The 25,586-nt window shown below is 41.0% G+C and overlaps 4 protein-coding genes across 20 annotated transcripts; 2 read left to right on the top strand and 2 right to left on the bottom strand.

Moving 5' to 3' along the window:
* The first annotated feature begins 490 nt into the window (after positions 1-490).
* Positions 491-8,862, top strand: LOC105283539 (extracellular matrix-binding protein ebh). 15 transcript variants are annotated; one of them, XR_003406501.1, is made up of 8 exons: positions 498-1,345; positions 1,553-5,220; positions 5,385-6,481; positions 6,555-6,833; positions 6,901-7,635; positions 7,763-7,909; positions 8,126-8,209; positions 8,291-8,862. XR_003406501.1 is itself a non-coding variant. In XM_011346365.3 (7 exons), the coding sequence occupies exons 2-7, from the start codon at positions 1,108-1,110 to the stop codon at positions 7,860-7,862; spliced, it is 6,117 nt and encodes a 2,038-aa protein (XP_011344667.2). In that variant the 5' UTR covers positions 496-1,016; positions 1,100-1,107; the 3' UTR covers positions 7,863-8,862. The 15 variants fall into 15 exon arrangements, 10 of the variants coding, with proteins under 10 accessions (XP_026825171.1, XP_011344667.2, XP_026825167.1 ...); XR_003406502.1 differs by having other exon boundaries at positions 8,318-8,862; XR_003406503.1 differs by having other exon boundaries at positions 7,763-7,904; positions 8,122-8,209; positions 8,318-8,862.
* LOC105283537 lies at positions 8,854-9,602 on the bottom strand. The gene has a single exon (XM_020033054.2). It carries the CDS (start codon positions 9,543-9,545, stop codon positions 9,063-9,065), a length of 483 nt encoding a protein of 160 aa, XP_019888613.1. The 5' UTR covers positions 9,546-9,602; the 3' UTR covers positions 8,854-9,062.
* A 98-nt stretch (positions 9,603-9,700) lies between these two features.
* Positions 9,701-14,534, bottom strand: LOC105283540. 2 transcript variants are annotated; one of them, XM_011346369.2, is made up of 5 exons: positions 14,405-14,534; positions 13,922-14,188; positions 13,567-13,835; positions 13,180-13,483; positions 9,701-13,104 (listed from the first exon to the last, which is right to left on the bottom strand). In XM_011346369.2, exons 2-5 carry the CDS (start codon positions 13,923-13,925, stop codon positions 11,318-11,320), a joined length of 2,364 nt encoding a protein of 787 aa, XP_011344671.1. In that variant the 5' UTR covers positions 13,926-14,188; positions 14,405-14,534; the 3' UTR covers positions 9,701-11,317. The 2 variants fall into 2 exon arrangements, with proteins under 2 accessions (XP_011344671.1, XP_011344672.1); XM_011346370.2 differs by lacking the exon at positions 14,405-14,534 and adding an exon at positions 14,282-14,397.
* A 1,139-nt stretch (positions 14,535-15,673) lies between these two features.
* On the top strand, positions 15,674-25,218 carry LOC105283541 (E3 ubiquitin-protein ligase SH3RF3). 2 transcript variants are annotated; one of them, XM_011346371.3, is made up of 13 exons: positions 15,674-16,188; positions 16,288-16,402; positions 16,491-16,589; positions 16,676-16,812; positions 16,899-17,025; positions 17,111-17,434; positions 17,519-17,826; positions 17,926-18,269; positions 18,350-18,558; positions 18,653-18,795; positions 19,337-19,498; positions 20,459-20,572; positions 20,677-25,218. In XM_011346371.3, the coding sequence occupies exons 1-13, from the start codon at positions 15,704-15,706 to the stop codon at positions 20,858-20,860; spliced, it is 2,751 nt and encodes a 916-aa protein (XP_011344673.1). In that variant the 5' UTR covers positions 15,674-15,703; the 3' UTR covers positions 20,861-25,218. The 2 variants fall into 2 exon arrangements, with proteins under 2 accessions (XP_011344673.1, XP_011344674.1); XM_011346372.3 differs by lacking the exon at positions 19,337-19,498.
* The last annotated feature ends 368 nt before the right edge of the window (positions 25,219-25,586 follow it).

The following is a 25,586-nucleotide window of genomic DNA, read 5'->3' on the forward strand; positions in this document are numbered from 1 at the left end:
AATATTTATACATGATGGTTAATTCATAATAAGTGATTCAAAAATCTGTTCTAATCTGACAACTATCGAAATATCGTATAAAACTTCGAAACAATTTTTAAACAAACAGTTATGATGTACGAATTAAGAAAGACACAGATTTAAGAAAACATTTAAATATTCAAAATTGTTGAAATACTTTCAAAAATAAAATAAAGTGCGAAACGTACAAAGTTGCCCACCTAATGGCGGCACCAATCACTTCAGAGAAGAGAACACGATCCGCTCCACTCTCTCTAGATTCTCTCTGGTGGGCTGTGTTCAGAAACATCACCCGAGTGCCCCAGTGTATCATTTTATCCTTGTTGTTCATTCGCTGAACAACAAGGAAAAATGATACACTGGGGCACTCGGGTGATGTTTCCGAACACAGCCGTGGATGTTGGCTATGTAGTTGTCCACGTTTTATGGACATAGAGGCGCTGTCTAGGCGTAACAGCTAAAACACGAGCGTGACCGCTCTCAGGCTTCTCTCTGCTCATGTCTTCCACAAGATTCATGAAATATAGCGAAATATTCAGCATGACGGTGATGACGGTTTTGTCCTGAATATCTTCGATTGTCCTCGATCAATTCGATGACAGGGGGGGTTTAAGGTATTTTTAATCAAGATTGCAATCATTCATTGATGCAACAAAGTGTATAATTATTCGCGATTGGGCGCCAGTAATCGCACTATCGAAATTTCAGTTTCGTTTCGGGTAGATTCTTTTTGTGGATTAGGGAACTTTTTATATATATATTTTTTTCCTTTCACGGTTTCAAATTGTGCAAAAATCAGAAGAATCTCGGTTATTGTTCTGCGTTGAGCGTTGGAGAAAAAACTTCTTCCACTGTGGATATGTTATCAGTCGCGTGCCGCTCTTTGTCTCAAGGATCTCTCGTGTAACTAACCTCGCATCCTTTAAGATATGAGTCACAGAGCTAAGAAAATCTTTAAATAGATTAAAGACTCTTTAAACACCATTAAAAAAAAGGTATGAGTAATGCGTCGCGACAATTGTTAAAACCACCCAGTCTGAAATCAGAAGTTACTTATAATTGCAATTACTCGGGTAAGTTTGTATAATGGCGAGCGATTTGTCGAGCGGTTGCACGGAGACGATTGACATTCTCGACGACGAGAAAGAAGAAGGCGAGATTTCGTTGGAAGACGTCAGTTCGTCCGAGGAAGGCGGAGTGGGTCACTTGACTAGCAGCTACGTCATCAGCAGGAGGCGATCATGTGCCAGCTGCAAGTCGACGTGGGGCGAGTGCGCGTCTTGGTGTACCGCGGCGTACCGCTCTAAGAGTCAAAGCAAAAGAGGTAAAATTTGCTAGACCTTTTTTCCGTAACTTAACATTTGCATGTTTAAACTGCAATAATGTACAAAGTGCAAATACAATTGATCTCCTGATAGTCACTTATTATAACATTATTTGAAAGATTCTATAAATATAAATATAAGAGAGCACATAATTAAATTACTGTACTAATTAAATTGATTAACATATACGTTCTAATCGAAAGTAGAAGTCAATCTTATTTTACAAGATCCACTTAAAGGAAAGGAAAACCGCCGTCGTATCAAAGAGGCTGGATGTGCAATAACGAAACACGTGTCGACGTTACAAGAAAAAATCGACGACCTAGTGCCAATCTCGAGTGACAGCGATATGGAAATTGTTGGTCTCACCGATACGTCCAATCGATCAAAGCCCAAAGTAAAAAAGAAAAGGAAAAAGGATTACGATGTCCTTACGTCGTCTATCGACGATTTAATTTCTCCAACCTCTGTAGATTTGCCTATAATGGACTCTGCTGCGCTGAAAACGCATTATAGGGAATCAAGTCCGGTTCACAGAAGCGCCAGATCGAGAGTAATTTCGAAATCACCGGTGCGAAGATACAGATCTCCCGTGAGAGCTCGATCGCCCGTTTATCGATCCTCTCATTCTCCATTGAACTATTCAAAATCACCGATAGTGCGGAGATCTCCGCGGAGGCTCAGGTCGCCGAAACAGAGTTCACCGTATCGCTCGTCTGTGAGAACAATCTCGAGGAAACCACCAAGACCAGACTCACCGCCGTCCACTCGTTTCCACACCGACAGACATGGTGAAGTAACACGGTTACTGAAGAAGGTGAAACGTTTAGATTCCGTAGGTGCCCATGCATTAGAATCGAACGTCAGTCGAAGTAAGGAGCATCAGTCTTCGTCGTTGAAAGATAAAATATTCAACATGTTGAAGAAAGTACCCGAGAACAAGGATGACGTAGCGCATCTCAAGAAGAAATCAAAAGTTAAAAGCGACGCTGATGACGAGGAAGATCTGGCGTTACTCAGGCAGAAGGCATTGGAGACGAAGCAGAAGAAGCCCAGCAAATTGGATTGCCCGGCGGAATCGGAGAAGAAGCAAGTCGCGAAGGACGATGACCAGGACGTGGAGGCCCTGCATTTGCGTATGATCGCACTTCGCTCGGCAGTCATGAAGAAACACCAGGAGAGAGTTCAACGTGGCATCAGAGCAATCAAGAGAAGATCCATTCGCAGCGAGAGTCCATTCAGTCAGAGTTTCCTCGATGATATACCTGTACCCGGGGACGAGCTGCTGAAGCTTGCGTCACCCCCGGGCACGCCTCCGGATACACCAGACTTGGACAGCGATCATACAGAGGACATGGAGCTTGATACAGATATCGAGAGGGAAAAGGAAAAATTGCCGTATTCGCCAACCGATAGAATCACGTCGGAAATGCCGGTGGACACGGCGTTGCTCGGCATCGAGCCGTCCGACGTGTCGTTCATCAACGTAAATGAAACGAACAGTCCGGTTTTCGACGACGAAGAAAAGCGGAACGAGCAAATGTCGCTGTCGACCGGCGTCCCACCGTATTACAATAATACTTACTTGCTTCACAGTTACGAACTTCCGCAGAACTGTGCGTACTCACCGTCGCAGCCTAACATTTTCCACTCGGACCTGAACAATGTCCAGAACCAGCTCAGGGATTATCATAGCGACAATGTCGAGTGCGATTTGTTGGACGGTATTTGTTGCCAGAGCGGAAGCTATTTTAATACGAATACCGTGCCGATGCGGTCCGAGGAGTCCGATGCGGCGCTTGCTCTTCCAGCGACCAGTGATACTTTGGCTTCTTGCAATCTTCCAAATGACGATCCTTTACAAGTGAAACAGAGATCTAACAATGGCGTTCTGCTTGTGAATATGTCCTCGATACTCGGAGATAAGTATTCTTATGAAAGGCGAATGAATTCCGAATATTCTGGCATAGATACTGCGGGAACGTTTACTGAGCCGGTATCGCCGAACGGGTCGATGGTAACGATCGATGATATTGCCGAGACGGAAGGAGAATTGAATTTTGCTGATGACGATAGAAACTCGTCTACTGGAAACATTCCAAAAGAAGTGACGCCGTGTCAAGTGAAAAATGGAACGACTTTGGAAGCGAACAAGGAGGAGCCTCTGTACATGCAGGGTGTTCCTGATGTCACCGACCACTCAAATAAGATACCTACGTTGATCAACAGAACACTGGTTCCTGCGTCGATCTTAAAATCGAATAAGAAGCTTCAGCAACTACGGTTACCGAAGAAGCGCGAGGTGCATCCGACTTTCAAGAGCGCCGAGATGCAACCAGTGATTGTGGATACGAATGCCAAGTGCGACAGCACGTTCAAACCTATAAAATTGCAAACGCCGAAAAAACCTACGCCTGTGCTAACGGCGCCCACGATATTCCACAATCTTAATGAAAATTCGGAGAATGACACGTTGGAAAATCGAGATAACGCTCCATCATCGAAAACTGAAACGACTTCCATTGATAATGCATTGATAGTGCCGGATAATGACGCCGCTTCGACACGTAAAAAGCGGAAACATATCAAAAAGAACACGCAAAAGAAGCGCAAGAGTGTCAGCTCTGCACAATCGCTTGCAGAGAAACGAGCTAACTCGTGTCGAACAAACGAAGGTATAAATATAGATGTAAATACTGTGATCACTTCGAAACAACAAACTACCGAGCAAAACAAGAATAACGATGAAAACAGGGCACAATCGTTTGTCGACAACAGAGAATCCTCCAACTTGCAAAATGCTAGGTCCCCAAGTACCCAAGAATCCTTGTCAGATAATTCCAATAGTGTTACAGTGGAAAACAAAAATTCAAATAAGAACGATCGAAATATGTCCTCAGAAAAGGAAGAAAGGACAAAGCAAGCAGTGTTGTCAACACCTACCAAATGTTTGGAAGAGATAAACACGAAATCTTATCCGCATACAAATATTGTATCTAATAATCTTCTCGACTCTGGTACACTTAATACTAGCGAAACAGCAAAAGACAACGCTACTAGAAGAGAGAGCATCGACGAAGACGAGGATGAGCTGCGAGCTAGCTTGCTAGCTTCGTTGAAACGACCAAAAACAACGGACACGAATAGTAATAGTAATTCAGCCGCATCAGTTGCTACAGTTCAGACAACTACACAAAAAATGTTGGCAACTGCACCAGTGACAGCTAACATAACTTGTACGACGGGCAGTAGTAATGCTCCGCTAGTGTCAAAATTAAATTCATCTGAAGTTGGTGAGAGAAATACTGTTGTAACAGCGATCAGTGATCACAAGAAAAGAGTCAGTAGCGGGACGACAACGAACCTACCTACGAAGAAGATGAAAAAAATACCTATTCCAGCAAGTACGAAAGTAGTAAACAATGCTAAAAAGTATCAGAACATGATAGTGCAAAGAAAGTTAAATTTACGAAAGCTGGACAATGCGTGCAACAGCGCGAAACCAAGCGAGAACGTATGGTCTAACGTTATTAACGCGTCGAAAACGTTGCACGCATCCGACACTCGGCGATTTGTGATAAATCTGGGCTCGGACACGGACAGCGAGTCCGAGACTGAAAAGTGTCAATCTGTCGTATCCGCAGTGGAGAAGCCTCAACCGGAGGTGAGCGTCGACTTCGAGAAGAGCGTACAAAAGTTCCTGCGTGACATGAGAAAGGAACAAGAGCAATCCGTGGCCGTGGCCGTGGCCGTGGTCAAGTCCGCCTCGTCAACCCCGCAGGTTCCCGTTTTGTCGCCCCCGGCAAAACGGGACGCGCCACCAACGACACAAACGGATCCGAATAAGGGTTCATCTAATATGCACACACCATTGGTAAGGCGATATATCAAGTTTGACTATCCTTATCTTATATGTCAGTGAGAATAGTTTGTTTGAAAAAAGCGTTGTCCAGGTATCGTTATCGCGGTTATTCGGCGCTTTCATTCATTAGAAGAAAATTGATCGATTGCAGAAACTTTCCTATTTTGTTCTTGCAGGCCGTGAGACATCTTCCCGCGTCGCAGCAAGAAGAATACCATCGTTTAAAGCAGCAGATCTTGGAGCGCGAAAAATTAAAGTTGCAAAGAAAAATCGCGGATAACGGTAGTAGTAGTAATAAATTACTGGATAAAGGGGCAGTGAGTTTGCCGGCGAAATCTCTGCCACCGGGCGAGAAGAAAAGCATGAATGTTAAACAGTCGAGTCAAGTGAAGTCGAGAGAATTGGAGGGAGATTCCCAAAAATTGCCGAGCCAGATCAAAAAGAAAAATATCAATGTGGCAACGAGTACATCGGTATTAAATGTACCTCGCATATCCGCTAGCAAACATCACTCGGCGAATGTCGCTAAGCACACCTTGGCCAGTTCCACGCAGGCTAATCTGCAGATCAAGGGAATTAAGAGAACCATATCGAACAATCTCAGTATTCGAATTACCAACGAGATCGCTCCGAATCACGCGAGTACAGGGAACAGAACGGCTGACAATTTAATCGAGAAGCAATCCACGAACGACAAGCAACAGCACAGACCTGCTCTGAGGGCATTATCCAAAGAAGAAATAAATCGCAAACACGTTCAAATACAGGTAAAGTCGGACACAATCGGACGGGTCGTTACCATAAACGACAAACCATCCTTGCAACACGATACGACGAATGGCAATCAAAGTGAGAAGCCAATCGATAATCACGATGTCAGCGTTGAGATACTGGAAGAAAGAAGCAAGAACAACGAGAATAACAACAACAGCACCTCGTTCTCCAACAACTCTACGATAATACTTGCAAATGGGCGCGCGAATGCGAGCAAGCAAGAGCTTGGAGATGCTTCGATGGAAACCACAATGTCGCGTTCTCAATACGAAGCGGAAATGAATCGTAATATTTCGTCATTACCACCTGCAGAAAATAGTGATAGTAACAACGCTTCTCGTTGTAAGTCTGATGTTGACGATAATAAAAGTAATACGGATGATGTTTGGGATCTACTTAAAAGGAACGTTAAAGTGGAATTGGATTCTCTGGTAAATCTTTCGGAGGCAGAACAACAACGATATTTGAGAGATACCGAACACAAATTAGTCGCAAAACGGTAATTTATAACTTTATATTTTTATAATCATTCCAATTGTTACTAAAAATGTAATGTGTAACAAAACTTGCAGGTATACTGTATTAGATCATTTAGCGGAGATGTCAGGGAATCTTCGTCAGTGGGATATGGAAAAGGATCTGCAAAACAGTTTAGCTGCCGAAGTGAAGAAACTCAAGGAACAATTGAAGATGGCCGAAGAAAGGTTACAAGTACAACGCAATCGTGTCAGCGGCATGGGTCCAAAGGTGTCGGTTGCGCGGCAGAAGATTAATGCCGGACGTCGCGAGTGTTTCAGATTATCGAAGATTTGTTCAACCCTAGGTAACCGACTCATGGGAAAAAGTTACAAGTAAGTTACAAACAAAGCACGAAATATTTCTTAAACTATTTCGATTATGGAGATTGTTTTTGTTTAGGTTGCCGGAGGCGGGGGGTCAACTTTTGAGTGATAAGCTGAAAGAAGTCGCTAATCATACTCGCCAGTTTTCTAAGAAGAAGCGAATTCAGTCTAGTGATGCGTCTGAAAGTTCTGGTTCATCGGAAAATGCAGAATTGTCTACAATCACGCGCGCTAAAGAGGATTTGTCGTCGCAAGAGCAGCTAAGGAGTGACACTGATGCAGCTGATACGGTCGATGTGGCGGGATCAAAGAGCAATACTGCTTGTTTAAAACCGTCTAACGACAGTGACAACTTCTTAACGTTGGAACCCTCGTTAGATAGTCCGCAAATAATTCCAAATCAAATAACGAAAGCCAAGAAAAAAGATGCGCTAGTGAATGTATCGGAGTCTCGTGACAATGAACAAATTACACCTCCTAATCAACATAACATATTGCTTTCTGTACCAAAGCTAACTAGCACTCCTATAAGACCAAATAGTGAACATGAAATAGAAAAAAGCACAGATATTTCTGATCCCGCCACGTCTTCATCGCCAAAATCGTTAGCGACAAATCTGTTTTCATGTAAAGACGATGAACAACGAAATGATAAGGAAACGTCATCGCAGCCGTCAACTACAGTAGCGAACGCAACGACGACGACGACGACGACGACGACGACGATGACGACGATGACGACAACGGGAATGACGCAGACGAGGACGATTACACCTTATATATCGATACTAACGCATTTAAAGACACCAAGGTAAGTCTCTCTCTCTCTTTGAATGTAAAGATTTGCAGTACTTGATACTCTCCATTTGTTATTCATAAATTGCGCTAAAACTTTTGATTGCGCTATTTTTGTGGTTTCCGTTGCTTTTCTTATACAGGAATACGAATCCCCATGGAATTCTTTGTCCCTACGAAATAATGGGCATTTGCAGAGATGAAGATTGCCAATTCATTCATCAGTCAAAGAACGAAACTTGAAACAGCAATACATTACCACTGAACGTACTCAACATAACATACGTAAGGTGGTTCTGATTTCTCAACATTAAACAACATCAATGTGGGTCGCTTAATAGCGCTTTGTCAACATCGATCAGACATGTTACAAGTTCGCGTATTATATAATATTTAGCGTATTTAGTTTATTATTATGCATTTAATATTTATATATATTTAGAAACAAAATCATGTGTATATAAAATATATATGTGTATATATATATATATATTTTTTTTAGATAGAGAGGAGAAATTATCAAGTTTTAACGTAAAATATTAAAATACGTAAGATTTTGTTTTCAACGTGATTTTGTTACTTAGTTGTTAGTAAGTACTTGTTAGTTGATTGTTATCGCGACAGATTAGTGACACACATAACGAAAATACGTTTTAACCATCTCCTTCAAGCAAATGTCTTTGTTTTTGCATTTGCAGGGAAATTACCAGGGAATACATACAAATACATATATATATAGATATATATATATCTCTCTGGAATCACGTTTTTATATGAGCAGAGGCAACACCTGAAGATGGTAAGTCTTCATCCATGGCAGGCTTGTGCACAATTCTGAAATTATCATTTTATTTTGTAAAAAGTCGTATGCATATTACGTGGAAGATCCTTTTTTCAAAACTCGTGTTACTGCGAACGTCGACGCTACTACGTGCGCGTGAGAAAGGAGGAGCTTTAAGCGGTATTCTATCAAGAGTTCAAAGAAAATTTCTACGAGTGTATATTTTTTATAATTGTAAGAAAAAAAAGTGTCATAAACTGCAAGCAATTAGTGTGGTAAGGATAGAAGAAAAGTTTGTTGACCACACTAAGAAGAACTAAGACTTGAAAGAAGATAGTTCAGCAATTCATGGATCGCCATTGGACATTTCCATCAGTTGCTTTTTCTTCGTACTTCGATATAAGTTACCTCATATTAATATATATCTTGTACCTGTAAAATAAAAATTGAATATTTTTTTCATATATAAAGGCTATCTTTTAATTGTACATTCTTCTTCACTTCCTTTATCCTTCACCTTTACTTATAAATTTCCTAAAGCATATAATTTACAACTTACCTATTTTAATTTTAACTACAACTCTTGAAGATCTAACTAATCGTAATTATCATTTATTTATCCAAACGTTACAAAACTTTAATTTTTATTTGAAGATTAAGTTTTATTCGCCATATTTGCTGCCGGGAAAGGCGCCCTGAGTTTTGTATTTGTGCCAGGGTAGTCGACCTGTAACTCTGAGGTCGTCCCAATGCTGTATCCAGGCGTTTGGACAAATCGACGTGAAAACATCTTTAAACCACGTGCACGCCTCGGATTCTCTACCTAAAATGTGTTCGCAGCGATAAAAATCGGTATACATCACGAAGCATCTCTGCGTCTGATTTTGCTGCTGAAATCTACAAGGAATTACAATGATGATCAAGCGTAAACTCGACTGATTGTAATGGATTAATTTCACGTTGCATGCATACCTTGGATCATTGCCAGGAGTACGAAGTTGAAACTCCTCAATTTTTCGTTTGTCCTTGATGCAAGGATCATCCTCGTCGACAACGATAGTTATCTTTTTCTTTGCAACCTTCTCGCTTGTTTCATCTTGCGCTAAGGGTGAATCCAGTTTCTCCTCCATTTTTTTAAAACACATAGTCAAGTGCTAGTCATATCATAGAAGTTTTTCATGATACTCATTACTATCATATATCTTGAAATATTTTTTGCTCGAGTATTCCTGTCATTCCTGGGTTCTCCTTCGTTTGTCGATTGTTTAAGTTTTTATTGCATACAACTGTAGAGCGATTATGTTATTGTACTTTTATTTATATGAAATTGATATTACAAAGCAGTACAAAAAGTTTTTTGAAAAATAGCATACATGTCACGCATATAATTAATCACAGCTAGCATAAGGCAGTTATCTTCTACCTATTTGTGATGCTGGAGTGTTTCTAATGTGCACAAATTATATGAATATTATATAATTATATAATATCGCAATAGTAGCAGCATATTGTTTTTATAATGTTAGATATTATGCAAGAAGAATTGCTAGCTAATAAACGCATCAAACGTTCAAAAGAATCAAGCATAAACATAAAAATAAATTTCTCGGCGAACACATTGCAGTAAATAAATACAATCTCTCTGGCGAGATTTATAATATTTCTCAATATTATACGCCAAGTAATATTGAATATAATATACGCAAATGTATGAACAATTAAAACATAATAATTATTCACACGTATCGATATTGTCATTGTTCTAAGATTAAATACATTTTCGCTTTTATTATATATATTATATTGCTTATTATAGAAATATTGAATATTATCATCTTAGATTATATAAAAATGCATATTTTTACGTTTTATGTTCAGTCATCTCGGCAGACCCTGCAAAATCTTAAGAATAGAATTTATACATAACAAAATACATTTTCGGTATCTAATAATTTAATAATCAGTGCTTGTAGAAAGATTTGCATTTACAGATCAACATTAGTAACTTAACAATAGTAATCTAACGTTACGCAACGTCTCCTTTTAAAAGCTTGTCTACATTGTATATAGAAAATATATAAAATTCATTGTTGAACACAATTATGATTATAATTACAATGGAAGTCGACAAATGGAAGGTAGTTTTCAGCAAAGCACTATCAATTCATCATAAAGCATAATTTCAGAATGTGTTGAAGTGACCATGTTGACCTTCTTAGTAAAATTCAAATGCAAAACTCTGCATTAAAAATAAACACAAAATTTTGTATCTGAATTCCGCCAAAAAAATTCGCACGAACCTTCTCCATATTAATTCTTCTAGAGTTTTACGTTTGAATTTTGCTGAGATCGGCATGGACTTTTCGATCAATTACCCGATATTACTAATATTGCTCTACCATTCATTTGACGCTTCTCTCGATCAATGGAAGGCACCATTCAAGTCTCATTATTAATCTCAATTGATTGTGATCGAGATCACATAACTTTCTTATATTCATCTAATCCTTCATTCGTTTCTTTTCTTATCACAAAACATTTTGTACATAAGTGATACAAGATATAAAATTTCTAAAAATAAAGATATGTAGATTTACATATCGAATATTGTGATTTGGTAAGGGTTGCAACACATTGTAATACTTTCAATAATGCTGCATCGATGAGAATTAATGAACAGTTATATCAATAAATAGCTGGCTCTTAACGAAGAGAAGCGGAGAGAACAATACTGATCGAAAAAATAGATATTGTGCTACTTCGGTATGCGTATATTCGTATCTACGTTGATGAATGGACTAATATTTGTAATAGAGAGAAAGAAAGAGAAAGAGATAGAGATAGGACCAGCCTATCCTCGACGAATGATTCTACATACGCGTGTGATATAGCAGCATGAATCGTACATTGGGCGCGATTATCTTAACGACGAGAGATAAGGCTGGCAGGTCATACGTTGCACCGGTTGATAAAGTCTTCTTTGTACTGGACTAGCAGTGACATTATTAATGTTCTGCCCGACGTTGTAGGCACTGGAATCCCGGGATATATCGTTGGAACTCACGCTGCACTCGACCGGACGGTTCTCTTGAAGCGGAGAATGGTTCCTGACTTGCGACTGAGAGGCAGCAGCGGCGGCGGTTTCGTTCCTTTTGCGGAATTTGGTTGAATACTTGTAAAAGTCCGACATCTCGAACGGCTTTGTCACTTCTCGGTACGGTTGGTACTTTCCTGGTTGTACAACCGTGCAGCTCTGCGGCGAACTCAGCGGTCGTACCGCATCGTCACAAACGTCTACGGACGATTTCGATTCAGCTGGTATCTCCAGTACCTTCGGTCTCGCGGGCTGATCGTAACGGCTGTGAGCCTGCTGCATGTGCTGCACCTCGGACTGTTTGTCTCTTTTGGGACGGTTCACCGGGCTCATTGGCGCCCCGCCAATCATCTGACTGCTCTTCGCGCTGTCGTTACTAGCCTTGACGCGAATTGGCGGCGGACTCGTCTGATAATGGGCGACATTTTTATGTGCAGCGATCGAATTGCGATCGGCGCTCGCGCCCGAATCCAACGACGTCTCGTACCATTCCTTCTGACGGCTTTTACGGTTGCTGGCGTATTCCGCTGGTACGTCTTTGCCGTCATGCGAATCGTGGAAATGACTCGACTGCCACGTCTCGACGCTACCTAACGACTGTGTGCGTAGTAGCATTTTATTACTCGCTGGTAGCGGTTGCTCGGCCAGCGGTAACAGGTGAACCGAGTGATGCTGATGGGACGACGCGGCGATGTTGCTGCTGGGCGAGCTCTTGGTACCTGCGACTGCTACCGTACGGTAGCGCGACTGTCCGTCCGGATTCGCGCAGATACCCGCGCTGTTGTGCTGGCTGCTTCGTTTTCTACGATCTAGACTGCCAAATCTGTCGGTCGTGGGCTCGTCTATGCTTATCCAGTGAACGTCATCGTTGTGGCGTACCCAGTAACCGGACGGTAATTGCGTTTCGAGCGATATACCGCTGGTGTGCCGCAGGCTGTTCTTGCTGCCGGATGAATCGCGATCCCGCCTCTGTAAAGACTGTTGTGGCTGCTGCTGAGACTGCGCACTGTTCTTGTAGTAAACCTGATAATCAGGCGTATAATGCGACGCGCGAAAGTCTCTCTCGTAGGTGCCCTGGCCGCTTCGCTGTACGGCGTCCACGTTGTCCAAGTGTTTGTAATCGATGGAGTCCGCGTATTGCAGCCTCTGTTGCAGTATCTGGTCCTGCAGATGCTGTTGCTTCTGCAGATGCTGAAGCTGCCGATAGCGTATCAGACGCTCGTCCTCGGTGTACGTGTTCGGTACATAGAGACGATAAGTTCTCTCCGTATCTGAACCGTAGTGACTTTGCCCGCGAGACCCACCACTGCCGTGGGAATACGTACGTCCGCGAAACTGCTCGGGCAGAATGTAGATATTGTGGTTGTCGTTGTGATCGTGTTCCACGATCTTGATGTTTGGCTGGTCAATGGGACTAACGCCGGGATAAGTGCCGCTGTGATAATGACTGCAGATACTCGGTGCGGTTAACTGCTCCTCATACCCAAGTCCGGAATACGTATTCGGCTTGTCCAGGATACATTTCTCATCGGGACCCAAGGGGCTTAGGCTAATGCCAGGTTCATGGAGTATACCCCTTCCAGCGGACTTTGGAGTAGTCACTTCGTTTCCTGTTACATAAATGATTGCATTAACTTTTTCACTTGCATCACAAAATTGCAAAACAATTTGGTAGTTTTTGATACCTGCACTGTCCAGTGGCGGTCGTGGCTTCTTCGTTCTGTGTTTTACGTTAACGTGCGCATGCGGCTGCGTGTTGTAATTTCCAGCTTGCATTGGCAAGTGCGACGACCGATGCGCTTTGCCACGGCTTTGCTTGATAAAATTCAACTCGGTCTCCAACTCCTGTAGCCTTCGCTGGCTCTGCTGGTAGGCGAGCCTGTGCTTACGTCGGGTGGCTTTGCTCTCCGTGGGATCATTGACAATGCCCAATGCGGTCTCCACAATTCCGAGCTGTACTTGCCTTTCCAGTTCCAATTCCGATTCCTCCTGTGCACACAAATGACAATCACATCAGTATTTATGTACCGTTACGTACTGCCGAGATTGACTTTTTAAAACTATAATCTTACAACGTCGGTTGTTTTTGGTTTATTAAGCTTCTGTGGATATATAAATGTTTTTCGATGGAAAGTCGGTGGACTTTCTCCTGGTTCCAATGGTATTTCCAGTGGTAAAACTCCCGTTATCTCTGCTTCTTCAACGCACAGATTTTTCAACTCGTTGTTCTTCTGGGCAAGTTTTTCTTGCAAGGCCTCTCTGCGCTGACGTAGCCATTGCAGTCTCGCGGATAACGCATCATCTGCCAAAGCTCCTGGCACATTTCCGTTTCCTGCCATCACTAAACACATCGTAATAGAATTATTTTAGTACTATGATTATTTATGGAATTCCTAACATTATAATAATATTCAGTAATTAACTTACCCATATTATTCGGCAAAGTTATAACAAATGGGTCGGCTTCTAATCTTTACATTTGCTTGAATCAATATCAACCCCTGATATTGACGTATTTTAGGTTATCAATAATGCCATTTAAACACTACTGTCATTCAACAATTAATCGAAAGGAGAACTACGCAAATGTCAATTATAAATTTCTTCTTCACACATAAATAGAATATAGTCGCGATAGTAAGTAAAGATTATTCGTGCAGCATCGAGGTTAGGTTACTAATGCATTCAGGTTTTCTGTAACATAACGGAAAAAATCACTCAAGATTTAATGATAAAGCAAGAAACTTATGATGCTTTACATATTTGCTCCTTAAATGATGATCATACATCGTACGCAGATACGCAAGAGAGACTAATAGAACAATTTGATTTCAATTCAAACATTTCGATGATTTAAATATTATGGCGTGTTTGGATCGTATCATATATATCTTTTGTCACAGTACGTACCTTTTGTTCTCGTTTTAAAGTCTATGGCATTATAAATGGACTGGCAATACGTGCCAAATCGTGTTGTGACTGTGTGAGACTTGTGAGGAGGTTGGAGAGAGAAATATGTTTCTTTCTCTAAAGTGTCTGGAAACAGCTTAAAGCCTGATTCAGACAGGACGCGTCAAGCGTCAAAGCAGCGAGCAGGAACCAATCGCGAGGCGATATTTTCTGATGTTTAGAAAATATCGCCTCGCTGATTGAAGAAGGAAAAGGATAAAAAGTTCTGAAGCGTTTGAAACTTCAACTGGATCGCAGCCAAAATATGAGTGCCAATTGATAGAATATTCAATATATATTCTGCTAAATAAGGAATAATTCAAATAATAATAATTTTGATAATGATCATCGTATATCATCGTTTAGAAACGAGAGTAAACTAGTCGCTAATGAAAAAGCATTCGTTATCTCTTTCGAGATCGAATCACAATGTAAATGGTACGAAAGGCATTCCTACGTGGCTGGCTTTCGGGTGTATGTACATACGCGTTTGCGAATGATTCTTTAAGAGCGCATGAGTATGCCAGGCAGAAATATTTAATGAAAGAGTCAATGATCGGATCGCGGTAACTAGCAGCAGCTACGACGACCGCGATGTCACTGCCAGATCATCGCGCGGCGCAGTAATGGCGATGTCGCAACTCGCAGGTGCATGGACTCGCCGTACGCTTGCTGCCGTCCGCCGGAATCGACGCGCGCGATTGATCGATGTCATGGCATGATGCGCGCGAGGCCGTACCGTCGAGCGACAACCCGGACGTTAATCGAGCCGTTGGTTGACCGAGTGAATGAGCGAGCGCGCGCGTATCTCGCACAGGACGCGGCGCTTCCCTCGCGTGTGAGTACGAGAGCAGGAAAAAAAGAAAAGAAGACAAGAAAGAAAAAGCGCTCGGTGGGGGTGAGCGGAAAGTAAAGGCGAGTATTAAATTCTGCATTCGGAGTGCTACACGGTACCGGAACTGCAGCCCGATAAACCAAACGTTCCTTCGCGCGGGGAGGAGAGTGCGACATCGGCATGTGCCCAAGAGAGACAGACTGAAGAAACGAAGGAGCGGCGAAAAGAGAGACAGGCAAAGACAGAGACACACAATTGGGAGGGTTAGATGGAGGAGGGAGTGCGTTTCGATAGAACGAGAGCGAGCGCAGCGACAAGGAATCCGGAGTAGGTACGACGTCCGAGAGCTATCGAACGATTGAGCGAGCGATCGGGTGGTGCATGCGGCTGGCTGATCACCGGAAACGTCAAACGGACGAAACACGATGGACGAGTGCATGCTGAATGACTTGTTGGAGTGCTCGGTGTGCCTCGAGCGACTCGATACGTCCAGCAAAGTGCTGCCGTGCCAGCACACGTTCTGCAAGAAGTGCCTGGAGGAGATCGTGAGCACTCATCGCGAGTTACGCTGCCCGGAATGCCGCGTGCTCGTGGACGCAAAGGTGGACGACCTGCCGCCGAATGTCCTGTTGATGCGAATCCTCGAGGGGATGCGCAACGCCGCGCCGAAGAACCAGGCCAAGTCCGCGTCCGCGTTGTCGAGGTCATCCGGTGGCACCGCTGTGCCGCAACGGCTCTTTGGCGGCCACCAGGTCGCTCCGGCACCTACAGTGACCGGCAATCTCGCGCCTGCCATCGCTATCGCCTCCGAGACTACAGTACGACATTCCAATGCTGCCGCCAAGCAGGTGCACCTGCACAATCAGGCGTATGGCAGGGCAATCTATGACTATGTCTCCAAGGTACCAGGGTATGTATGTTGGATTGTTTTCTTCACAATAATTACTAATGTATCTTGGCGTTTTCTTATACCCTGTCATCGTTGTTCTATCATCGTTTCTTCTTTCAGCGATTTGAATTTCAAGAAGGGTGACATAGTCATTCTGCGCAAGAAAATTGATAACAACTGGTACTTTGGAGAATGCGGCAATAATCATGGTGTTTTTCCCCTCTCTTATGTGCAGGTATACAATGCGTTCGTAAATCATGAAGTAATGAAAAAGTGTGATGAAAAATTTCATGTTTTATCGTGTGCTCTACTGTAATTTGCAGGTAATGACACCTTTGACACCCCATGTACCCCAATGTAAAGCACTATATGACTTTAGGATGACCAACGATGACGAAGATGGCTGTTTGACTTTTAACAAGGTATTTTTATGGAACATTTTTCTTTAATTTTTTGCACTATACCACATCATTATCATATACATGTAGAAAATAATGCATCTCTTTAGGGAGAAGTTATCAGCGTTATTAGAAGAGTGGACGAAAATTGGGCAGAAGGTAAACTCTTGGACAGGATTGGAATCTTTCCGTTAGCTTTCGTGGAGCTGAATAGTGTTGCTAGAGCTTTGATGAAACTTTCCACTAAGTACGTTGAATTATCAATATTGCTTACTTTAAAATAATAAAGGTGAGTTTTATACATTTATGTAAAATAATCTCGTTTTATTATAGTGTCCAACCAGGACCATCAAGAGTGGCACCACCAACTCCGACGAATGAAGAAACTACACCTTTGATACCAACCGATCATTCGCGCAACGTGCAAACGACGAGCCAACCGCGGCCGCAACTGGTACAGGTAAAATAAATGTCGGATATTCCGATTCATTGAAATATTTCTATCTATTGTGTATACGTAAAGATATTTCTGTTGTGTTGCGCAGACCGCTGCATTACCAGTTTCCGATTCGGTCTCGAATGTCTCGTCGGGCGGTAGCTCTACGACCACAACTCCGAACACGCCCAACAGCTCAACCACGTCCAGCAGCTCTAGTACTGCTCCGAGCAGCCCTGGCAGCCCCGCGACATCGCCGCCCGCAGTCGGCAACAGGCATAACGTTAAACGTCATAGTTTCACTGCTGTCAATACGGGTCATCATGCTCATCCCCATCATAGACACAGCGCTGAAATACTTAGTCCTTCAGTAGACAGTGCCGTTAACAACGCCAATAACAGCGGAGGCAATGAGTCGTTTTCCCCCTTACAAGTAAGGAAATCATGTTTAAATTTTTTTTTTAATTTCTTTATGAGATTTATATTGAACTTCAATAAATTTCATCCTTTTTTTTAGACGGGTAGCGGTTGCACGGATCACAATCTTCGTCACAGGCGAAGCGGTAGCAGCGATCTTGTTCTCGCCCAGCCTGCACTGCAAAGCGCACCTTCTAGCCAGACCTCCAGTGCGTCCGGCGCTACGCATTTACCAGCGGCATACGTAGCACTGTATCCGTATAAACCGCAAAAAGCGGACGAGCTCGAGTTGCGAAAGGGTGGTATTTACATGGTGACGGAGCGTTGTCAGGATGGCTGGTTTAAGGGAACATCTAATCGCACCCAGAAATGCGGAGTTTTCCCTGGAAATTACGTTGCACCTACCAAGTACGTATTTATTTACTCTCTACGTTTTATCACGTAGGCAATTGCCTTTTGAATCAATTATTATTAATTATCTCCAATCACATTATCACGTTATGATAGATGTCAACGTGGACTGTGTCGCGGATCTCCGAATTCGCCGAGTCAGCACCAAGGCTCACCGTTATCGAACGCGCCGAGCGCCGAGTCGCGCTTGATCGTGACTTACACGAAGAGCAAGGGTCCGGCTCCGCAACCGTACAACCCTCGCACACTGCCGCCACCGGAATTACCGCCGCGCGCCATCAGCCCCTCGTCGACGACCGTGTCCTCCTCATCCTGGCACGCTGGTGGTCAGCAAAATCAAGGACCAAATCAGGAAACCAGCCCGCCACGACATAACGACCAGAACGTAACCACCAATCCGCTCGGACGCAGTCACAGTGCGGTGATGACGTCGAATATTCGTACGTACTTGGAACACGGCGTGCTTGAAGGTGAAGTTTCGACGTACTCAGTAATCGTAATCGTATTCTCATTCTTTCAGCTTCTCCCGGAAAACAAGTCTCAGTGCCGTCGTCACTACAATCAGCAGCTGGTATCAATAGTCCTAACAACGGTTGCAGTAGCACAACCATTTCCGCTCCCTCCTCGTCCGCGAGCGATATGAACAGAAGTCCCAATAACACATTGCGAGTAGCGGGCGGTGTCGCGCTTTCAAACGCTGTTGCGACGGCTTCCAGAACCACGGAGAAGGTATTTTTTGTTTTTTACGAGAAGCACTCCTGCGTGTTACTTTAGCACGAATTGTGGTTCGTGCTGCTCACGTACACTCTCTTCTGAATTCTAGCCAAAGGAGAAGAAGGACAAGTGTGTCTCCTTGATGCGACGTTTGACCAACATCAAGAAGTCTAAATCACCTCCACCCGCGACGTACTCGATGGACAATCCTGTATTCGACGATGGTAATTCCGTCAATCCGATACACGTTCGGTAAGCATCAATGATCAATCAATTATCGCGAATTTTATTGTTGCCATGTTCACACGTGCGTATAATGTGCGTACGATGTGCGTTTAAAAACACACATGTGTCATTAATCGATTCCGAATTATTAAAATCTGCACGTAACGATAGTCATTATGATTCAATTTCACGAGTATTCCACGCTAATTTGCGCATGCAATTCTGTTGTTGTGTACATCTGCTGTTTGCGATGTAAGTGTTATTCTCACGTTTATCATGCAACTTTAACGTGTATGTGTTTTGCAAGTGTATGAATGTCCCGTTTCAAAGAAACGTGTGAGTTTTCATTGCCGAAACTGTGTTGCATGATCAGCATCGCCATAGTTGTGCACACACGTACAAAGTAGAAGGAAAACGTGAAAGAGTTGCAAAAGCACAGCACGAATAATGTTTAACTGTTTTATCAATCATGCTTTGTGGCAGCATGATGCAAACTGCACGCCTTGAAATGTTTCTCTAATATTATGTTGGGACGGGGGTGGGCGGGGGGGCGAATTGGCAATCGCAGATCGGGGTCTTGCCCAAGTCAGTTGCTACAGGTGATACCCATACAGGAATTAAATCCTTCGAACAGCCAGCAACGTCCAGGCCCTGCGCAAGGGCACGTCACGTCCTCACAGAGATTGAAATACAAGGAGAGACCCTCCTTACCAGTGTCAGTAATTCAGAGGTTAGTCATTTGTAATTTTAAATATAAAATTTAAATTTGTCTAAATCATGATCTAAATTCTAAAATTTAGAATTTTTCAGATTCTAAATTCATGAAAATCTTGTCTTATATATTTTGGCAGTCAGCAGATCAATTTAAATGGATCGCAAATTGCAATGATAATTGACAGATATACAAATTGTAATATCTAATCATTGACGATTTTACGATAACATGGTTGAACGTTTATGTCGTTTATGTCCATAGGGGTTAACATGCAAAATAATGAACTGCTTCTAAAAATGGTGAATTGTCCTGCGTATAAAGTCAATAATCTTTTGTTTTTAATTTTTACAGTGCAAACGCGCTTTTTGTGTGCAAAGCAATATGTGTGCATTTAAGAATTATATAATCCTATATTATATTTATTTTTTCGCATTAGTGTTTGCAATTGATTGATAGAACTAGATATTTAATTTCTGGTAAGTATTACTTAGAGACATTTGGATCACTCTTGTGCACAATGTTTTATGCTACTGTATAATTTACAGTGTATAGATAATTAATCTATATACACAAATGTAGAAATCACGCATACATTTACATATACAAATAATATGCATTATTGTATTTTTCCGCTATATCGAATAAGATATATTTGCAAGTTTTATCTTGTGTAAAAATATAAAATGGAATTTAATTAGAGAAACATTGATCATAGCTACTTTGCATGTTGGAGAGTTTATCACGATATAACACTAAATATCGATTATTTGATACATATTAATCTCAATAATTCTGTTTATGAAAAATGGATAAGATTTAAATATATTTTGTTTATGCTTGTGTGATGCTGAACCGTCTCTAACATAGTTATATCTATATCATATTATATATTCACACGTAACAAATTATTTTCGTAATTTTCTATTGTGGCAGCAGTTCCTTTCACACGTTGTCCCTTTCTCTTTGCTCACCTAGATCTAGCGAGTCCGGTGCAATGGTATGCCCGACTATTGGAAATCATCATCGCAAAAGCAATTCTTTAGACGCTGGAATGGGAAAGCAAACGAAGCAACAGTCATCGCGTGACCGGTAAGATCCATCTCTGAAATTTGCGAGATTTTATCATTAACTTTTATTATTAAAATTCCCACGATTGTTTTAGTCATTGTCACAACAACTGCATTTGGTTTCAGTGATCGGGTATATAGATTCCGTTGCATCGTACCGTATCCACCCAATAGCGAGTTCGAGCTGGAGCTGCGTGTAGGAGACATAATATACGTACATAAGAAGCGTGAGGATGGATGGTACAAGGGTACTCAGCAACGTACCGGCCGCACCGGACTGTTCCCGGCAAGTTTTGTGGAAGCTTTCTGAGACCCGACGCAAAGTCGCTTAGTGTTAGAAACTTGTATATAACTTGGCCTTTCGTATGAGTACCGTGTTGCGCATCATCGATTCGAAGTACTCGGATTAGGATTATTTTGCGGCGCGTGCGCGGCGTGTATCTGCGTGTTTCGTTGCTGGTTTTCTTCCACCGGGAATAGTACTAAATTATTTCTAAATCAATTACGAGTGCTGTATTTAAAATCGTAAATAGGTGTTACAATGGGCGAAAGCGTGCAATGACGAGAAAATCGGTGACGGAAGTACCGCATAGTGTTGCCGCGAGTTTTCCGATATCAGCACATGCCGCATGTAGCATGTAGCATGTAGCAATTGACGTGTACATCAAGTTGACGAATTCACATAATGAACGTAATAGGAAATTTTAGCGAAGCGATTACATTCTGCGTATAGATACGCAAGAGATGACGGAGAGTAATACGAACGTGACAGACGCGTGCCGAAACTATTTGAAATTTATACTGCCATTGGTAATGTAGGCGAACAATGAGAGAGAATAAGTTAATTATTTATGCGCGACATTACTGCCATTTGCGAACATAAAGAGAAAATATTAATATCTTGTTTTTTTGACAAGTTATTGATTTCTGTGAAAGTTTTTGCCTCTTTTTTTTTATTCATGACACTAACGTGTGAAAAAGATAGTATGAGAGCGTGCGAGAGAGAGTGTGTGTGTGTGTGTAAAATTGTTCATGACACATATAACTGAAATGTAGAATTATGAATTTGACATTATTTGACATTATAGAGAAGTATCAGTTGATACTTCTCTAATTTTCTGTTTATTTTTTTGATTTGCCATTATAGGTAAAATCAACATATTTAATATTGCACTTATACACTATGCTTATTATTATATAATATATAATTAGTTCCTCAAGTTATTTCAAAAAGAAATATATATTCTATCATGAAAGTAGCTTATTCTTTTTGAATTTTGTTTATTTGATGATTATCTTTATTATGGCATCTTACATTTTGTTTAAAAACCTTTTTGCATTTTCTGAGAAAAACAAAGAAGGAAACGCGAATATTTAGCTCACAGATAAGTAATTTGTATGAGCACAAATAATTTTAATAGACATTGTTTAAGACTGGAATACGTTTTTAAGTTAGACGAAAATAAAGGATGTCTCTTCTTTTAACGGGCATATCCACTATGTAGACTGTCCCGAAACAACTGGTAATAATTTTAATGATAAATTCTATGAACTCTATTGTAGCCTCGCGCGTGACATTTTTGTATTAGAATTTTTGTTTTAGAATATTCCATAGAATCTGCTTTTAAAATTATTACTAGTAGTTTTGCGACCTATACAGGGTGTCCCAGACTTACCGAATCATCGCTTCAGGGTAGACTGACAGGGTAGATGCGCGGGGCCCCTTCGACCCGTTCCCGAATGCGGGAAAATTCAATGGATTGATTAACTTCAACCTTTATAGCGCCGAAACTGCGCCAACCTTGACATTTTGACAAAGAAACTTTCGTCTCGGAATAACGTCAGGAGTCTACCTTGAAATAATTCTGGGAAGTCTGGGACATCTTGTACATGCCATGCGAAGAAAGATGTTCTATTTTGATGAACAATCTGGGTTGTTGTAGATAGTTTAACTTTAAGATATTTAGAGAATGGCCTTGATACGCGCGATCATGTACTACTATACTTAATATACACTGTTTTGTAATTCAATTTGTATCTTATTTTTCGATTTATAAGTCGCGGAGCAATCGTGACAGAATAATTGGTTGTTGCAAAACGACTAATGCTAGATAAATCTGGAAAGATCCAATAAATTAAAGTGCTTCCATTGTCTTATTAATGATCAGTATTTAGATACGAGTTTAGTTATCTATTTTCTATTATCGATAATTGTACAATTTTTGCATAACCAATTTTTATAAATCTTTATATGCTGTTGAGAGATATTTTACTAATTGCGATCATTATTGCATTAATTTCGCAATCATTTTCTAGAGTTTACATTAAGTTGCAAGTGTACCTAATATTAATATGTTATTCAATAATTCTTTACATCAAATTAATGTACATACCGCGTAAACTGATGTATAACTACATAGAAAAAATATTTGTACATATTATACTATATAATGCTCAAATTATTAATCTTTATGTATACATAATCATATACATATACATTCACATATAATATTTTCATTTAAACTCATGTACTGCACAAATCCAGATATAATCAGAAAACGTACACACTTTGTGCACAGTATAATTTTAATCACACATGTATACGCGTCCGTATATATTTATATTGATTATGAATATTTTCTCTCACGAGGGACGCACACATGTACATAATTATAATTTTACTGTAATCTTGATATTACAGAAGTCTGCAGATATCCTCTCATTTCAATTAGAGATACCGATAGAGACACAACGAACTATATTATAATAAACAGACATGTAGCGTTGTACGATACACACATTGAAGGTAGAGATCGTTCGCTTAGAGATATCTAAAAAATATTCATTATTACGTTTTATAATTGATGCAACATTAGGCACAAATGTTCTAGTATTCTTGATTCTTTGATATTTCTATAGTGACCGTAATAGCTGTAATTGTAAATACAACCATGGTATCTGCAAAATCCTGCGATATCAAGAGTTCTGTCGTCTCCATTGAAATGCAAAGCAGACAGATACGAGAGAACAATGGTTTATGTTAAGCGATAATACAAAAGCGTCCATCTCTGTCCTTTGAAAGAGCGTTTGCCCGTAAGCTTACGAATGAATGATTTGTTCTGGTCATTGAGACGTAGGAAAAAAGGAGGGAATTATCATAATTCATAAAAATTATAAGAAGTAGAAGGTCGATGAAGTCTAAGCGAGGAAATTGTGAGTTAAGGGTACATTTATTAGATGCGTACGGAGAAATGTAATTTTATAGCGATTCGTCCAGATGGAAGGTGACTGGATATATTTTTTCGGTGTATCAGGCATTTTCCGGTACGGAGGAAGGAAAACTGATCGTAGAGTAGAGAGAGAGTCGAATTTGATCGCACGTGACGCACCTTTAGGGAGAATCACGATATAGTGAGGAAACAAAAATATCTCTTACACTCTTATGAGGGGCCATATTGGGCATGCTGTAATAAATTCGGCAGTCTATTACGAAACGCGATATTTAGCAAAACCGAAGGAATGATAGGACGTAAAATATACGACGTACATATATACGTATACACATATTTATATGCGAAAGGGAAAAACGAGTTCGTCTATTTGTGTTCACGCGAATTAATCGAGTCATTATTATTATACTCTATCGTATCGTATTCGTATCGTTCGCGTTATTAGTACCGTACGCACAATGTATTTAATGTTTTGCATCTCGAGTTTGCATATCCACCCAGCGATACGTAAGGATGCAACTTTTCGTACGATGACAGCTTCTTTTTATATATATATATCTTTTGTTTCACGTCTACTACGTGATTTCCGTCGATAACTAAATTACTCGATTGAATTCCTTGTAGAACAAATTACATAGAAACTATTTATATATACGAACATATGTGTGTTTTATATGATGTACACTTAAGTAATTTATTACTAATGTCTGTGCGGTATATCAGATTGGCTGTAACGATGTAACGAACAATATTAACATTCTCGTATGTTTCGCGTGTGGCGCGAATTGAGCGCGACACGATCGTTATACACCGGTATAAGACCGTCTTCCGCATACCGTATCATTGATTTAACATCGCTGCCCGTGTGTTCTGCGTTTCAAACGGTGCATGGCGTATGTGCAAAACGCGTTAAAGATGACAAAAGTCAGTTGAATCAATGCGTGCATATGCGCGAACGTTTCTCTCTCTGCATGGGTTGTAAATAAGTTACTGCGAAATCTGGCATTCCCACGGTACAACGATACGGTAAAATTACGTCATTGAAGCTATACTCTCGTATTCGTGTAGGCCAACGACTTTTCCGCGTTCCGCGGGTGTAGTCGTCGAAATCTGTCTATTAGGTTGCGATACAGGCACGTAGCGTAGCATGTAAGATACAGACCCGAGTCAAGAGTTTTTGTTTAGACCAAATGTGTTTCTAGCACCTCTTTCGTAAAAGGAAAACCTAGAACGTAGCCGTTATATACCGATTATTATTATCCTTACAGGCTACTTTACGCTACTCGGTATTTTGTCACTAACGTAATAATGTTCCAACAAGTCTATGTCGATGTCGTGTCCAAGCGTAATTTACACGTATACATATAGGTATCGTTTAATATTTATAGACTAGCGTATACAACCTGTAATAAAATCCTTCACGTGGCTATCACAAAAACAGCGAGTATACGTATCTCATGCTATTGATAACGAGACGTCTCGCTTCTTTCTTCCCTTCCTCCATCAATCGTTTCTGTCCGTTGACGTGAAGATAAGTTATCGAATTAATTGATATGTGCTTTTTTTTTCTTTTCCTATTTTTGTGTATTTAATTTGTGTAATTCCTTAATTATACGAGACTGATCTATGCATAACTTGACGTGGAATCCTTTAAACTGCCACAGACGGGGAAGTGAAGCCCTTTGTAGCCTTTATCGTATTAGTTATCATTGCCACGTTGCCTCATCAATTTTATCATTACTACTATTTATCAGCAACTTTCTAAAAGATACAGTAACTTCTCTCCCTTAAAAATTAAAGTTTTTC

The sequence above is a fragment of the Ooceraea biroi genome, chromosome 4 (genome assembly GCF_003672135.1).
Source record: "Ooceraea biroi isolate clonal line C1 chromosome 4, Obir_v5.4, whole genome shotgun sequence".
NCBI classification, from domain to species: Eukaryota; Metazoa; Arthropoda; class Insecta; order Hymenoptera; family Formicidae; genus Ooceraea; species Ooceraea biroi.